Source organism: Sander lucioperca, chromosome 16 (genome assembly GCF_008315115.2).
Source record: "Sander lucioperca isolate FBNREF2018 chromosome 16, SLUC_FBN_1.2, whole genome shotgun sequence".
In the NCBI taxonomy this organism is placed as follows: Eukaryota; Metazoa; Chordata; class Actinopteri; order Perciformes; family Percidae; genus Sander; species Sander lucioperca.
The window spans coordinates 5,377,422-5,394,339 of NC_050188.1; the positions used below are offsets into that span (position 1 = coordinate 5,377,422).

Genomic DNA, 16,918 nt, shown 5'->3' on the forward strand with positions numbered 1-16,918 from the left:
GAAAACAGAAATAGTTACATTGTCTGGCCACTAGGATTGGGCATCGAGTACCGGTTCCAACTTGGAACTGTTTCAAACACTACAAATCCAATCGAATGTTTTGTTTTTTTCAAATTGGGATTGTTTGGAAAATTTTGGTTTCGAATCCGATCATCGGTTCCAAATTTAACAGGCGCAAGTTTTGGTTTCCCAGGGTTTCTGCGGGGTCCTAAAAAGTCTAACATTTGGAAATAAAAAATGTTGGCCTTAAAAAGTCTTAAATTCAATGGAGTGTTGTGTTCTAGGTCTTAAATAATTTCAAACAGGTCTTAATTGTCCCTATTTCCATGTAACGCTAACTCTGATGCTTATTGAAATGATTTCTTTTATTCTGTGGTGTTGTAGTTCTTTCTTTCGCTAGTCCAAATATAATTCGCTGTATATGCACATCATTATTACTCTGTCGCTTTAATTCAATTTTAATAATTTGATTTGCTTTGCAAGTACTTTTGTGACTCTGCATTTCGTTGTACTTTTATATCGTCATATACAGTATGTCTTAAATGTCATACATAAAGGTCTTAAAAAGGTCTTAAAAAGTCTTTAATTTGACTTGTTGAAACATGCAGAAACCTGGTTTCCGTGGTGGCTACCGTACTTCCAGGCGCTTGTTGTGTTGCAGCCATGGAGCACAGTAAGCAGCGCTCCAAAGTGTGGCTTTATTTTACGGTGAAAAAGCCCAGTAAAACTGTAAATCACTATTGAATCAAAATGAAATGTTCCTCTTATATATGAAATAAGCACGACTCGTTTCAACTCCACCCCTCAAAGAATCAGAATCGAGAATCGATAAAAAACGCTCGAAAGGAAGATTCGGAATTGGAATCAAGGGGTCAGTCCTATGTTCCCACAGCCCAATGGTCCCATAGCCCTATGATTTTTCTTAAAATTAGGCCCTATGTTAGGGTTAGGGGTTAGGGTTCTAAATGTGGGAACTGTGGGAACATAGGGGCTAATTTTGAAAAAAATCTTAGAAATGTGGGAACATAGGGCTGAATCAGAATTGTTAAAATCAAAATGATCTCCAACCCTGCTGGCCACGTTATACTATCACATTTTCCCGGAAAAAAACAGACAATGTGGAGTAGCTTTACTGTATATACTAGGAATATAACAATGCATCGTGAATCGGGTTAAAAATGAATATACATGTGTAAAGATTACAACAGGTTGAGATTTTAAAAAATTAATCGCAATGCAATTTAAGAACGGCCTAGGGCGTGATCTACTTTTGATTTAACTTGTTTGACTTCAGACGTCACTACGTCTTCTCAGTTTATTTATTTAAAGACTTTTTCTATTCATATAGTTATTTGTTTATGTGGGATTTGTTTTAAAAGTGTAATTGTTAATGTTTTATTAAATATTTGGTGCTTAACATAAAATACAATTGCTGTTGCACATTTGAAGACACATCTGTTTGTTATATGAATAAAAGTATATTTTTCAGTCATGTGTCTGCAGCTCACTCTATTTAAAAAGTCGTGAGAAAATCGCATCGTGAACTAAAAATCGTAAATTGTATTGAATTGTGCGATGAATGTATCGCATCCCTATTATATATTCTTTGGATTACTGATCACCATCTACTTACAGGTTCTCCTGTTTCACCCGGTCTGCCATCTTTTCCCATTTTGCCAGGCTGGCCCTGCAGATCAATGAAAGCACATTTACAACTTAGACTGTTTACACCACAGTGCAGGGACTGTGTGTGTGTGTATTCACGATGCTGTACATCAAATAATTTTCTCTTACGATCAAGCCAGGAAGACCCGGTGGTCCCTGGATTCCTTTGAGACCCTCTTTGCCCTGGTGAAAACAAACAAACACAATTCACCAAAGACAAAGAAATGATCAATGGCCACTTTTACGAGACACACTGGCTGACCTACATGCCAGAGGGGAGAGGTTTGTACGATAATGGCACATGGGTAATACGTTTTCTGGGGGGGAAAAAAGTACATGGAGTGCAGCCTGACCTTTTCTCCAGGGGGCCCTGGGGGGCCAACAGAGCCAGGCTGTCCATCGTTTCCCTGAAGAGGAAATACACAGTGTCAGTGGAGGTCAACAGAAATAGAAAACCGCAGAGTGTGAGACAAAATCCCAGCAAATGAGCAACGTTTAGAAAAAGGTTAAGTATTTGGACCATTTCAGGTCCATATAGTGAGAAAGAACAATGCATTGTCTTGAACGGATTGGTACGATAACGTACGGACGTTTTTACACACAGATTCGTATTATATGCTTTGAAATTAGGCGATTGCTGTGACCACGTGATGCCTGCTACAGACCGCCATGAGCTGTGGCTCGTATCAGCACGGCCGTTGCTTCTGTAGTTGAGTTTAGCTGACAAGAGGTTACTGTGAGCCGGCTACAGACCACTAACGGTCCTTTCAGCGGCAGTTGGTAGTTGAGTTTAGCCAACAAAAAGGTTACTGTGAGCCGGCTACAGAGCACTGCGAGATAAAGGTCCTTTCAGTGGCAGTTGATAGTTGAGTTTAGCCGACAAAAAGGTTTCTTGGAGCCTGCTACAGTGCACCCCGAGGTGACGGTCCTTTCAGGGGCTGTTGCCAGTTGAGTTTAGCCAACAAAAGGTTACTGTGAGCCGGCTACAGAGCACCGCGAGATAACAGTCCTTTCAGCAGCAGTTGGTAGTTGAGTTTAGCCGACAAAAAGGTTACTGTGAGCCAGCTACAGAGCACTGCGAGATAACGGTCCTTTCAGGGGACGTTGGTAGTTGAGTTTAGCTGACAAAAAGGTTACTGTGAGCCGGCTACAGTGCACCACGAGATAACGGTCCTTTCAGGGGCAGTTGGTAGTTGAGTTTAGCTGACAAGAGGTTACTGTGAGCCGGCTACAGAGTACTGCGAGATAACGGTCCTTTTAGCGGCAGTTGGTTGTTGAGTTTAGCCGACAAAAAGGTTACTGTGAGTCGGCTACAGAGTACTGCGAGATAACGGTCCTTTCAGTGGCAGTTGGTAGTTGAGTTTTGCCGACAAAAAGGTTACTGTGAGCCGGCTACAGAGCACTGCGAGATAACGGTCCTTTCAGGGGCCATTGCTAGTTAAGTTTAGCCGACTAAAAGTGAGCGTCATGCGGCGACAACAGTTACGTTTAGGCACGAAAATTACTAGTTAAGATTAGAAATAAATCATGGCTTGGGTTAAAACATTCCCGGGGAACAAACACGGCCGTTTCCCGGCTGAAAGTCTTTTTCCCCAGGAAGTGAACTCCGCTCCCCGATTTGAAAGCGCTGTGTTTTATGACCCATCCATCCCCCCCCCCGACCTCCTTCTTACGCGGTCCACAGTGTTCTTATACAGCAGCAGTCAATGTAGTTCATACAGCAAGAAATACATTGAATACATACAAATTGCAGTGCTTGACTTTTCGTAGCTATAAGTAGGAATGGTTCATTAAAACTGAAGCTGATTAAATAAATAACTTACAGGTGTACCCATCAAGCCAGGGGTACCTGGTTGACCAGGGGGTCCCGGGTGACCCTGGTAATGCAGAAGCAAATGATTAAAATAATTCATAATAGACAATATTGTAATGAAGGGGTTTTTTTTTAAACACAGAGGTAAAGGACGGGAAACGACAGATAAGCGCGGGACTTGTGAGTCACAAATGACAAATATACCTTGTCTCCTTTCTCTCCAGGGCCTCCAGCGGGTCCTCGATCACCTTTTATACCCTGTGGTGAAAGTGTCAGACAATATAAAATGTCACATTTCAAGAAGAAAGCATCAATCTGAGTCATTATTTGTCAAAGGAAAAATAAATCTCAAATATTACAAAGAAGGAGGATGATTTTGTTTTCACCCTACACTGTAAGAAAAAAAAAATATGCATAATGTCCTGTCCGTTAAGTTTACTGACATTTCTGTTAATCCAAAAAACAGAAAATTCTGTAGATTTACAGTATATCCTTTGTACATTTAAACAGATATTTCTGTTAATAAAAATAATCAAAATACGGAAAAACACCAGTGAAAATTATTACAGAAAATTCCTTCTTTCTAATTCCTTATTCCCATATGAGCACAGTATATAAGCCCATATTTCTATGTACTTTCCTAACAGTGTATTACCTTAACCTTGTGAGGTCAAAATAAAAGCTAATTAGCGGTTGGCCCTTTGGGAGCCATAATGATGCAGTTAGTGTGCAAACTTGCCTTTCCGCCGTCGGCTCCAGGGGGCCCTTGAGCTCCGGCTGCTCCCGGCGGGCCCTGTAATGACAACAGCAGAGCATCAGGCTCTGTCCGGGCCCCTGGAGCCCCTCAGAGAAGGCCCTAGCTAATGGGGCAGACAGAGCCTCTGCATCCGTCACACCAACTGTGAATGATGACGACAAACGTTCAGCTAGGAACGCACTTTATAATTCTCCCTTAAAGATGAGCGGTCACCAGCGGTGGAAGAAGTATTCAGATCCTTTACTTAGGTAAAAGTACTAATACCACACTGTAAAAAATACAAGTTACAAGTGTTACAAGTAAAAGTCCTGCATTAAAAATGTTACTTAAGTAGAAAATATATAAGTATCATCAGAGAAATGTACTTTAAAAGTAAAAGTACCCAATGCAGAAAAATCCTCACATTTTAGAAACTGGAAACGATCCAAAAGTTGTGTCAATCAACTAAGTGTTTAATGGTCTAATCATGTCAGCTGGACTTGTAGGCCGTTATATTGTTGGCTAGTTTAATTTATAATAAAACATTGTACTTTATAAACTACATGTGTTTTGTGTACAACAATCTTAATCTGTAAAGTAACTAGTAACTAAAGCTGTCAGATGAATGTAGTGGAGTAAAAAGTACAATATTTCTCTCTGAAATGTAGCGGAGTAGAAGTAGAAAGTGGTATGAAAAGAAAAGACTCAAGTAAAGTGCCCCAAATTTGTACTTAAGTACAGTACTGGAGTAAATGTACTTATTCCATCACTGGCAGTCACTGTATTGTGAGGTAATAGTTGAATGTTAATGACTGTGTCCTACTTGGTAACCATCTTGACCGTTTTTCCCCGGAGGTCCCTGGTGTCCTTTGTCCCCTGGGACTCCTGGGAGACCGGGCGGTCCAGCTGGCCCTGCAGGGCAGTCCGAGCAAACGTCCTATAAGATGGCAGAGACATGTTTGTGATGAAGTGATCACTCTCAGGATGCAAACATAAAGTCTTTTTTTCTGGTTAAAGACTGGTGGAAATGATCCTTACCTTCAGATTTAGGTCGGAGAGGTCTGCTGCCTTCCCCTGAGAGAGAATCAGGGAATTAAAGAGTTAATCAATCAGGGAAATGCAAGATTAGGCCTCACTATGCTGCAAGGTTAAGATTTCCCTTAAGTAGAACTATTCATCAGAAAGGCATGTGTCCACATACTTTGGACCAAAACGTGTAATGTACAGTATGTATTATATATGTTGTATTTAAGACAAGACATTACAGGTGAATAGGGTCACATTTCTAATCGATAGGTATCACCATGAAACTTCACCAATTGATTTACGTACATTAAGACAATTGTTTTTTAGTATTGCAAGTTTTCTGAAATTGTATGTTTAAATATGACAATGAGGCATTTTCTTATTAAATATAAGGTCATTGGCAGAACAGAAATCTGAACATTGGATAAGGCCATATCACTCCATATCTCGGAAAATACTGTCAACTCAACAGCCATAAAAATTAAATTTTTGACATGTTGTTGGGATTAAAATGTTGTATAAATTGAAAGTTACAAATGTAACTACGGTTCTATGAATGCTGAATGACCGACCTGCAATCTAGTGTTAAGCACTGCCTCTGGTGGTCAGTGAGGATGAAATAGAATAGACTTTGAATGCTAAACCCCTCTGTAGAAACCTTCAGAACATAGATGGGAATGAAAGTAGAAAGTGTGGTCTATGTGAGAGTGCTACTGAAATGAAAAAAATGTATTTAGAGAAAACGGCCTTGAAACATATGGATTGTAAAATCCCGTAAATTTTTATTGGAAACCACTACAGACACAATATCTAATTGAATCCTTAGTATACTATATAGTAATGTGACTTTTCATTCTTTTATACACTATTCAGAGGACAACATGAATATAAAGTGAATCGTAGGCTAGTAGTTACAATTTACTGGAGGTACAACCAGTACCTCAGATAATACTGGTTGTTTCCTTCCAATTTGTTTACTTACAGGCTCTCCTGGTGATCCCTTTTCTCCCGGCCTGCCTGGTAAACCCTGCATTTGGAACAAAGGCCAGAAAAATTACATTCTCTGTAAATCGTAGATTATGGACACTCAAGTGTTCTAGAACAAATACATGAATGAGATATCGAGAAATAAGTAATTGTACCAATAAATGCAATCAGAACAATTAAATAACCATGTGGAAAATAGTGAAAGCTATAACAAGGTAAAACTGTGCTAATTTCAAGTTTTATAAAAAAGAAAATACAACAACAACTTGAATTTCATAATGTCACTTTTCACCACAAAGTCCTACAATCTAGGCAGGCAGATCCGAGCTTATGTGATTGGCTATTCTTCAGTGTGAATGAGCAAACAGTCACTTTGGGTGTCCATAGCTATGGACGTATGGGTCTCAAACCAGGGTTACCCCGAGTGTATTGCAAGGGGGGTGGGGGGGATTTGAATGTATTTTTAAGACGTATTTTAAAGCACAGTTACAGTGGGGTGGCTCGGTTGGAAACTTAGACATAGTCATATTTTCAAATCTCCATTTAGCTTTTAGCACTGACTTAATGTAGGGCTCTATAGAATCTGTCTTATAGCTTTTTTAAATTCTCAATTTTGCAATTTTGTCAATGATTCTGTTATCAATGAAACTATTGGGCTCTACATTAATATTGCCATCAGTCTGTGACTGGCCCCAGCCGGGCCCTCGTCGAAAAAAAACAAGACACTTGCCACCGGGCCCAACAACTTTTCTGGGGGAAACTCTGCAAAGAAATTGCATGAACATGAAATTGTTTATCCATTTATTCATTCATTTTTGGGCTCACATTATGTCCTGCTGGGCCCTGAGGACCGGCAACTCCTGGCAGACCCCTCAAGCCCTGGAACCCAGATAAACAGATATTAGAGGGACACCTTTTATAGACATAAACATATTCAATATGAATCTTTAGAAAATATTTACCGCAGGTCCGGGCAAGCCATTATTTCCCGGAGGCCCCTACAAAAGAAAAAAAAAAAAAAAACATTTCCAAATGTGTAAATAAATGCGCTGGACTAAGATAGAGTCCCACTGGTTGACTGCCATTGATGCACATACCGGTTGTCCCACTTTGCCTTCTCCTGCAGCACCCCTGTCCCCCGGTAACCCCGGTTCTCCTCGTGACCCTGGTTGGCCCTGGGGAGAAAAACAAAAAACAAAGTCGACATCACCATCCTGAGATAATGTCAGTTATGGTTGGCTAAGTGTCTCGCTTTGCACAGAAATGGTCACATTCATCGGCGCCTGCTGATCCCAGAAAAAGCACCTTGTTTTTAATCTGTGGTGGTAAAAAAAAACAGCATTTACAATCTGCAGTTGACATTTTGGTACTCAGCAGAGAAAACGTGTCGGTGACGAGGGTGAGCGATTTGACACCATAAATCCAGCAAATGCCCCAAATGTCCGTCCTCTCCCAGTCGGTGCCCAGTCGGTGCCGCAGCTTGATGTCGGGGGGCTGGGCGGGGGGCGCCCAGCCCCCCGACATCAAGCTCTTCACAGCAAAGAGCCACTCATCATCAGAGCCGTGGTCACAGTGCAATGGACATAGAGATTGCATTTGCTGCTTTCAACCAAAACTGAATTGTTTTTTCTCATCCTTTCCAGGAAGAAAAAAAAAAAGTTTTTCACATCAATAAAACAGCACCTGTGCATGATAAAAAAAAACACCTATGGCAACCTACACACAGGACGGACACACACACACACATGCGCGCGCGCACACACACACACACACACGCGCACACACACATACACACACACACACACACGCACACACATACACACAGACACGCACACACACACACGCGCGCACACAGACACGCACACACACACGCGCGCGCACACGCACGCACACACACACACACACACACACACACAACACACACACACACATACACACACACGCGCGCACACATACACGCACACACACACACACACGCACACATACACGCACACACACACACACACAGACACGCGCACACATATACACACAAACACAGACACACACACTCAAACACACACACACACACGCACACATACACGCACACACACACACACACACACACTCACACACACACACACACACACACACACAGACACGCACACTCACAAACACACACACTCACACACACACACACACACACACACATACACAGACACACACACACAGAAACGCGCGCACACACACACACACACACACATACACACACAGACATGCGCACAGACACATAAACACACACACACACACGCACACACACACACACACACATACACACACAGACACGCGCACACACGCACAGACACACGCAGACACACAGACACACACAGACACACAAATACACACAGACACGCGCACACACGCACAGACACGTGCACACACACAGAGACACACAAACTTCTTTTAAACTTCTAAAACAACATTACCTTTAGCCCTGGGGGACCTTGAATTCCCGGTGGTCCGGTCTCCCCCTGTAATATCACAAAGAACATCAATCAAAATGCTTGTCACTGAAACACTTAAATGAAGCCTTTTTTGAATACAACATTCAGAGATGAGAGTGTGTAAGCAACAATCCTCCAAACCATAAGACGATATGAGTCGTTTGTTCCTACCCTCTAATACGCCCCACTGGAGCATTTCATAAATTAGCACCCCTAGGGGTAGCAGGAATACAACCTCATATCTAAACCAGAGAAGGTCGGTCGCGGTTTTGAACGCCAAGGTTGAGATTTTAAACACGTCTTTAACGTTGTGAAATGGTCGCAGTTTGGTCATGTGTAGGCACCAAAACTACTTGGTTATGTTTAGAAAATCATATCATGGTATGGGTTAAAATCACACGTTCTTTTACTTCCGGTTACACACGTGGCGTAAACGTGATTTGTCAAGCAAAAAAAACCTTGCCACGGTCCCAGTTTGGTTATGTTTAGGCAGGTGGTTTGGGTTAAAATCAGACTTCACTGCCTGTAAATTACTTTAATTTTCAAATGGGACTTGAACCCAGCTCTCCCGTGTGAAAGTCCTGTCTCTGACCCTGACCCTATATTACACATAAATTTGATGACGCTTCATTCACGGGATTGTTCAGGTGCCGCCGGAAATCCCGCGGGATGTCCCTGATTTTCGTCTGGATGTCCGTTACTTTCCCCTTTCTTTGTGTTGGTGTTCTAAACTCTGGTGGATTTCTGAGGACTATGGTTAACTGCTCCTCAGATCTCTGCAGGGTAAATCCAGACAGCTAGCTAGACTATCTGTCCAATCTGAGTTTTCTGTTGCGCGACTAAAACAACTTTTGAACGTACACGTTCCACCAAAACAAGTTCCATCCCGAGGCTATTTTGCAGCTGCACCGTTGCTCCGTCCGGCGCTTAGCGCCCCCCAAGACGATTGTGATTGGTTTAAAGAAATGCCAATAAACCAGAACACGTTTTTCTCCCATCCCGAAATGCTGTGTGAACTAGCCAGACCCTCCTCCGCAATGCTGTGGAGGAAGGTGTGGCAATGCGAGACTATCTTACTTCCTGCTTTGCTCCCGTCATAACTACTACAGCCACTAGAGGGCACCGCCGCTAGAAATGTAAATATCGGTCGTAATTGCTGCTTGGACAAGCATTTTTCGGGGGAAGGACAGACAGACAGAGTTTCTGTTCTTCATGCACACAGCTGAAGCGAGGCCTCAGGGCCGCACCTGGCAGCTGTAAAAAAGCGAGCGAGCTGTGAGCCTAATGTGCGGTGCTCCTGTGTTGCTTTAATGCGATATGTCTTAACAATGTTCCCCCTGTTGGCTCCTGCCTCGTCAGCAGGACGGCCACATGTCTTGGGTGAAAAATGATGAAGAAACATGTTGAGCTGCAGGGCAAAAAAAATGTGCCTACTTAGGCTCCTTTTCCTCCCATACAGCCCAGCTCGTATTGTGCTGTGGCTCAACATGCCTTACAGGCAGCGGGGAGATGTTTACAAGCAGAACACACGTGGAATACAGACGCGCTAATGAGGTTTCTGTGACTGCTGAACGTGAACTGATGAACATGCATTTCTATTCTCAATGTAAGGGCTCCACAATATATTTTTGTTTTATCGTCATCGCAATATCAACTGGCACAATAAACATATCGCCAAGAGCGCCTAAGATATGCCTGTTATATCCGATTCAATGTTCAATTCGGAATGTTGGAAATGATTTCCTTTCATTTGTTTTAAATTCAACAAGCAATCAGATTTTTTTATTGTATCCTCTCAAAATAAAACAGAAATGCAGAACTGAGTACACTTACACAAAACACAATATCTGTTAATTCATCGCAAGTAGTATCGTTATCGCAATAGTCAACAATGTCATCGCATATTTTCCTCATATCGTGCAGCCTTAATTCATATTTCTCCCGTTTCCTGTGACTTAGAGACTATGGCTGCAATTAGCGGCTATTTTCATTGTCGGGTAATCTGTTGATTATTTTCTCAATCAATTTAGTTAGTAATAGTTGTTTGGTCTATAAAATGTCTGTGTGTGTCAGTGTTTCCCAAAGACCGAAATGACTCCCTCAAATGTCTTGTTTTGTCCACAACTCAGAGATATTCAGTCTACTGTCACAGAGGAGAGAAGAAACTAGAAGATATTCACATTTAAGAAGCTGGAATAAGAGAAGTTTGACTTTTCTTTGGTAAAAAATGTACTCAAACAGATGAATCGATTATGAAAAGAGTTGGCGATTGATCTAATAGTTGCCAACTAATCAATTAATCGATTAGGACTTTGATTTGAACCGTAATCTGGGAAAAAATATGTTTCCCTTGAAACGTACTTGAGACTGCGGTTTAGGGAACGTCATTTTTAGGAGATGGTGCTGATATATGATACTGACAGGGTGGGATTAGGTAATGTTTCCAACCTTAAAGCTTTTTAAAGGAAAATAAAAGGGAACCAATGAATGGTAACTGAATTTTCCTGGACTAAAACATTTTGTCAAGTTGCAGCAAAGTAGTTACCGCAGTGGAAACAACACACACATTATATATATATATATATATATATTAGAGTTATGCAAAAAAATATATTCACATTTGAATCGCGATTCAAGCTCTACCGATACAAAATCGATTCATAGAATTCCAAAAATCGATTCATGTTCTTTAATTTAAAAAATAAAAAAAGTAATGTTTTTTTTATTTTATTGTATGTCTACTGCAATCACATGGAAAAAGTAACTACATTGTAAATCGTTCTTTTGAATCGAAAATCGATTTTGAATTGAATCGTGACATTTTCTGAATCGTGCACCCCTAATATATATATATAAATATATATATATATATATATATATATATATATATATATATATATATATATATATATATATATATATATATATATATACAGGTCTTGACTGAAAAAAAGTAAACCTACAATTTTAATATAATGGTAGCAGTGAATAAAAATATGTGACTAACAAAAAAAAATCAGAAGCTCATTTTGCTTGAACGTGTTGGCTGTTTTCCTTTATACACCCTGACGCCATATAACTCACATATACATTAAAAAACACTGACAACATTATTCTGCAAATCCATAATATGTATGTATGTATAAGTTTACTCAAGTATATATATATATATATATATATATATATATATAAAATGTCTTACGTTTTGCCCGTCTTTGCCCTTTCCTGGTGGTCCAGGGGGTCCAGTCAAACCGGGATCTCCGGATGGGCCTGAAGGACCTGCTTGTCCTGGTTTACCTTGTTCACCCTAAAAAAGAAAATGTTAGAATAAAGAACTTTACAGTGAACTATAAGCCTGTACTTGCCCTAACTTCGGTACAAAAGGGTTAATGCCCGACGAGGTGTCCATTATCAGGCTTAATGGACGAAGGGGAAGCCAGAACCGTCCGCCGAAGTCCATTAATTACCTGATTATGGACACCTCGAAGGGCATTAATTGCTATACCATGGTCACTTATATTTTTATATTTTTTTTTGAGACCATTCATTTATTATATATTATTTGGATGCGTTTTACAATCAAAATCTAAATTTTTTTTTAAAACAATAACTCGGTTTCCCAGAATACACCTGAGGATTTGACTAATACCTGGAGCAATCATTCCCTTCCCCTATTAGGCAAATAAAACGCCAATACAGATAATCTGCAAACTGCCAAAAAAACAAACACATATTTTGGGTTACTCTCTTCTCTGCAGAATTATTTTCCCTCTGCATTGTCAAACCCATTCTGAACATAGTCTGAATACTTTCATAAGAAACATCCATCCAAATATATATATATATATATAAACATCCATCCAAATATATATACCCCCACATAGCATTTAAAAATGCGTGACTGACCTTGTCTCCTCTCTGTCCAGCTGGCCCGGGAGGCCCAATGATCCCTGGTATGCCCTGGAAGACAGACAACCGGTAGTTCCACACTCAAGGGATTTGTTATCACTGGCTACTGTTCACATTTTATACTGTAGTCACAGAAAATGCCAGCAGCAAGTACTTTTACATGCACACTAATATTCCACTATTATTCCGAATTAGACAATATTTCGATTTTGATACAGGTCATTGTGACAAAATGGGTGAGGTTCCATGCATTCACCACTTAGTCCCTTAGTGCTTGTGTAGGGTTGTCCATATTTATTTCATACATTGCTCTAGTTATTTTTATATGGTATTCAATTTCAGTTTGCTTTAAAGACCTCATATTATGCTCATTTTCAGGTTCATAATTGTATTTAGAGGTTGTACAAGAATAGGTTTACATGGTTTAGTTTTCAAAAAACACCATACATTTGTCATACTGCACTCTTTCCACCCTGTGTATTGACCGCTCCGTTTTAGCTACCGAGTGAGGTATCTCACTTCTATTCCATCTTTGTCAAAAAGAGTTGCACAGGTAAGGACTACTAGCCAATCAGAAGCAAAGTAGGGCGGGCCCTGACAAGCAAGCTAGTGTGATCCAAAACAAACCCGCTTCAGCCGGTAATCTATGGCTTTGGCTCAGCTGTACAACCTTGACTGGAGCAAGACCATTCAGAGTGGTAAGTTATTTAAATGTTAAAGCTTTAGTGCGAGAGCTTTTTTTATGTTAATAAACGTCTGTTACATTGAAGCCATTGCCAAATGAGTTGCTACAAAGCTAATTAAGACTATCAGCTCCACACAACTCTCTGGATTTCTCAGTACGGCTATGTTCAGAAACTGGTGTCGTCAGGCGACCTTTGCGAGCAGAAAATCAAGCGAAGAGAATGACCTCTTCTCTTCTCTTCATATACACAACTACAGTTTAGTTTCAGGTAGATTTATTAAGGTGTAGCTTTGAATAGCTAACAGCTAACTCACCCTTTCTTTGTTCCTTTTGTCTGGTCACCAGAGGAATACAGGAATGTTTGGGGAGGAGCCACCGATCATTTCCTGGTGTATTTCTAGTATTGATGATGTTATCGCTGATATCACAGGTCAGAACCAAGGGATGGGCATTTCCTTGTGTGTAGTGATTTGTCATGTTTGGTTTAGGCATTTGAGGGGTAATTGGGGGGAGTTGCATACCTCAGAAAAGTGTTCTTTATATGTGTAGTATAATTACAAACTGTCTAGCTTTGTTCGGATTGTGGTAATGTTCAAAACGTTACCTACGCACGGCTGCATTTAAATGGGACTATTACTGGAATACTCACTTTCATTAGCCACGTAAACGACTTAGTCGGAATATTGTCTTTTTCGGAATAAGGCCAAAAAACCTAACATTATGTGCTTGTAAAAGTAGTGACTGACTCCCACCTTCAATGAATCTAAAATGGTTTAAAAAAGACCTACCACGTTCCCTGGTAATCCACGAGGACCTTGAGGACCAGCTATGCCAGGTGGACCCTGGGGGGAAACAAATCAGCCGTTACAGATGGTACAGTACAGCACATCTTGATTTCAGACCCCACCCATGTCCTCCACAATGATAGCGCGTTCCATTTGTACTTGGAACTTGGATTTTCCGAGGTCAAAGTTGGAAACACGCCCCCTGACCTCGGATATCCGAGCTCGGAACTTGGACAATCTTGCAGTAGCCCGAATTCAAAATCTGGCTCCCCCCAGTATCAACATTTAGCAAAGCTGTAGTAACATACAGTTATAAGCACTTCTGTCTTATTTGTGTCTCACTAAATCAGTCGTACACGCAGTACTGTCCATATTTTATCTGTGGACATGTTGTTACGCTGTCTGTATGCACCAAAAACAAAGTAATGCGTTGTTATAAACTGCCATTGCTAACAATGGCTAACCAGACTAGAGCTAATGAAAACAATGAAAATCGAATGAATCTCTGCTGACATCGAAATTGTAAATGGAACACATTCAACTCGGGTGTGACGTCATTCCCAACTTCATCTTCCAAATTCCGAGATAAATGGAACGCACTACCAGCTTCTCCCTTCAGGCAGACGCTTCAGAGTCCCCTGGATGCAGACTCAACCGCTTTAAGAAATCATTGGTCCCCATGTCCATCAAAGCCCTGAATGGCAAGCAAGCCTAACCCCTGAAATGCTTTTATTTTAAACACACACGTGTACATTTTTACTTTATTTTACCAGGATTTTATGTTGATAAGGCGGCTTAGCCTTATTGCACATATTATGACGACTGTTATGATGTGTTGTACAATGGCCAGTGTGCAATTTTGTTGGCTAGTGGCAGTGATGCAACAGTCTGTGTCTGTGTACTTGATGTATGTGTGTATGTATGTATGCACAATGTTGTGTTGGATTCTTTTAACAGCAGATATTGTTTGTTTGTCCAAGACAACTTTCCTTCAGGACAATAAAATGTAAAATGTAAATAAGTAAAAGGTCTATTACATTAAATCAGACAACTTACAGGGTCTCCAACTCGTCCAGTCTCTCCCTTAAGTCCAGTTTCACCTTTCGGACCCTGGAATATACGGTTAATGGCAAATTAAGACATATTCAATTAACATTCACTGTATATTACACTGACTGGGAGGTTGGCATCACTAGCATCTCACCGCTGGTCCAGCTGGTCCCTTAAAGCCTTGTTCACCAGGTAGCCCTCTTTGACCCTGCAGGAGACCGCACATTAAATAACACGTGAGTTGAGTAGTGTAGGTCTATATATGTGCTGTATCCAATCCAATCCAAATTTATTCATAAAGCACATTTAAAAACAACAACAGTTGGTGTACAATCAGACAAAACAAAAACATAGAAAGAACACAATGAACACACACACACAAAAAAGACAACAGTTTAACAGCAAAATGATAATAATATAGAAAGGCAACTATTCTAATGTGTTAAAAGCCTGAGAATAAAAATGTTGTAAAGTTGCCCTGCCACATGTTTTTCATTACTTTGTGGTAAAGTCTGAAGTTCTGCCATTGGCTCTGTAACATTTTTTGTGGAAAAAATGCCTTGGTTACCTTGTTTCAAGCCATTCTGGCGTGGTATAGAAAGCCTGCAGGAAGACTCAGCTCGATTTGTGCCAGTTCTCATTAATATTCAACGAGCTAAGCTGCTTGACTCTGATTGGCTAACAGCTAGCCAATGAGAGCCTGGCAATCAGCATCCTTTACCCAGAACAACTGGGCGAGCTCATGAATAGTAATGAGCTCAGGCAACACCACGTCAGATTGACCAGCTGATTTCTCCACTTATTTCTTTTCAGTGGTTAGAGCTGACAGAGGAGGTAGTCATTTTCAAATTCACGACATAAAACAAACACATATGGACCTAACATATTTCAAAAAATGCAAGTAAAAAACGTTTTGTGTGGCAGGGCAGCTTTAAGACGGGATATGAAAAAAGGCAGTGAAGGAGCCAGCCTAATATGTAAAGACAACTGATTCCAGAGTTTAAGGGCTACGAGTGCAGAGGCGCGGTCTCCTATGTTCTTCAGCCTTGATCTTGGGACCACAAGGAGCAGTCTTGTATAAAGTACTTGAAAGCAATACTTGTGTAAAAGTACAAGTATCTTACCAGAAAATGACTTTGGTAGAAGGTAATGTAACCTTTTTAGAATAATGCTTGAGTAAAAGTCTTAAAGTATCTGGTTATTCCTGTACTGTAAGTATCAAATTTTATCATAATCATTTTATAAAGTAAAGAAAAACTTTGATTATGAACTTTATTGTGGCTTCCTTACAGTAAAGCACCATTTTTAGGGTTTTCCACACCTTCTTAAACATCCAATTCAAAGTCTGACATCAACAAAGAGAAAAACAGAATTCTCTTCTTTTTTTTTGGAAGAATCTTTTCACTTTTTACTGAAGACGCTTATGGGAAATAAAGTGAAGTAAAAGTATACATTTTATTCAGGAAAAATAGTGGAGTAAAAGTGAAAGTTTTCCAGAAATATAAATAACAAAGTAAAGTACATATACGTGAAAATTCTACTTAAGTACAGTAACAAAAGTATGTCTACTTTGTTATGTTACAGCACTTGTTTATGGGTTTTCACATATTCTTGTCAAAATGTATATATGTATATATCACATTTCTTGTAAAACGATGATATGAAATGAATGAGGTTTGTGCAATGAGGGTCGTAGATAAAAACAAACATCCATGCATGAATTATTAATTAATAATAATTATTATTAAAATACTGCAACAACATTATTACCGGAAACATTCA

The 16,918-nt window shown here is 40.2% G+C and overlaps 1 protein-coding gene and 1 long non-coding RNA gene across 4 annotated transcripts in view; one reads left to right on the forward strand and one right to left on the reverse strand.

Annotated features, from left to right (window-relative positions):
- LOC118493446 overlaps positions 1-16,531 on the forward strand; it is a 19,409-nt gene extending 2,878 nt beyond the window's left edge. The window contains exons 2-3 of the long non-coding RNA XR_004895401.1: positions 6,079-6,082; positions 16,384-16,531. This is a non-coding gene — a long non-coding RNA (uncharacterized LOC118493446). The remainder of the gene's footprint in view (positions 1-6,078; positions 6,083-16,383) is intronic.
- Positions 1-16,918, reverse strand: part of col22a1 (collagen, type XXII, alpha 1) — an 89,428-nt gene that overhangs the window by 19,750 nt on the left and 52,760 nt on the right. For all 3 annotated transcript variants that reach the window (XM_035993219.1, XM_035993218.1, XM_035993220.1), the window contains 18 exons: positions 15,291-15,344; positions 15,143-15,196; positions 14,090-14,143; positions 12,614-12,667; positions 11,910-12,014; positions 8,690-8,734; positions 7,325-7,402; positions 7,190-7,225; positions 7,053-7,106; positions 6,223-6,267; positions 5,253-5,288; positions 5,038-5,151; positions 4,218-4,271; positions 3,683-3,736; positions 3,489-3,542; positions 2,019-2,072; positions 1,795-1,848; positions 1,634-1,687 (listed from right to left, as the gene is read on the reverse strand). In XM_035993219.1, the coding sequence (XP_035849112.1) occupies positions 1,634-1,687; positions 1,795-1,848; positions 2,019-2,072; positions 3,489-3,542; positions 3,683-3,736; positions 4,218-4,271; positions 5,038-5,151; positions 5,253-5,288; positions 6,223-6,267; positions 7,053-7,106; positions 7,190-7,225; positions 7,325-7,402; positions 8,690-8,734; positions 11,910-12,014; positions 12,614-12,667; positions 14,090-14,143; positions 15,143-15,196; positions 15,291-15,344 (1,053 nt within the window). The remainder of the gene's footprint in view (positions 1-1,633; positions 1,688-1,794; positions 1,849-2,018; positions 2,073-3,488; positions 3,543-3,682; positions 3,737-4,217; positions 4,272-5,037; positions 5,152-5,252; positions 5,289-6,222; positions 6,268-7,052; positions 7,107-7,189; positions 7,226-7,324; positions 7,403-8,689; positions 8,735-11,909; positions 12,015-12,613; positions 12,668-14,089; positions 14,144-15,142; positions 15,197-15,290; positions 15,345-16,918) is intronic.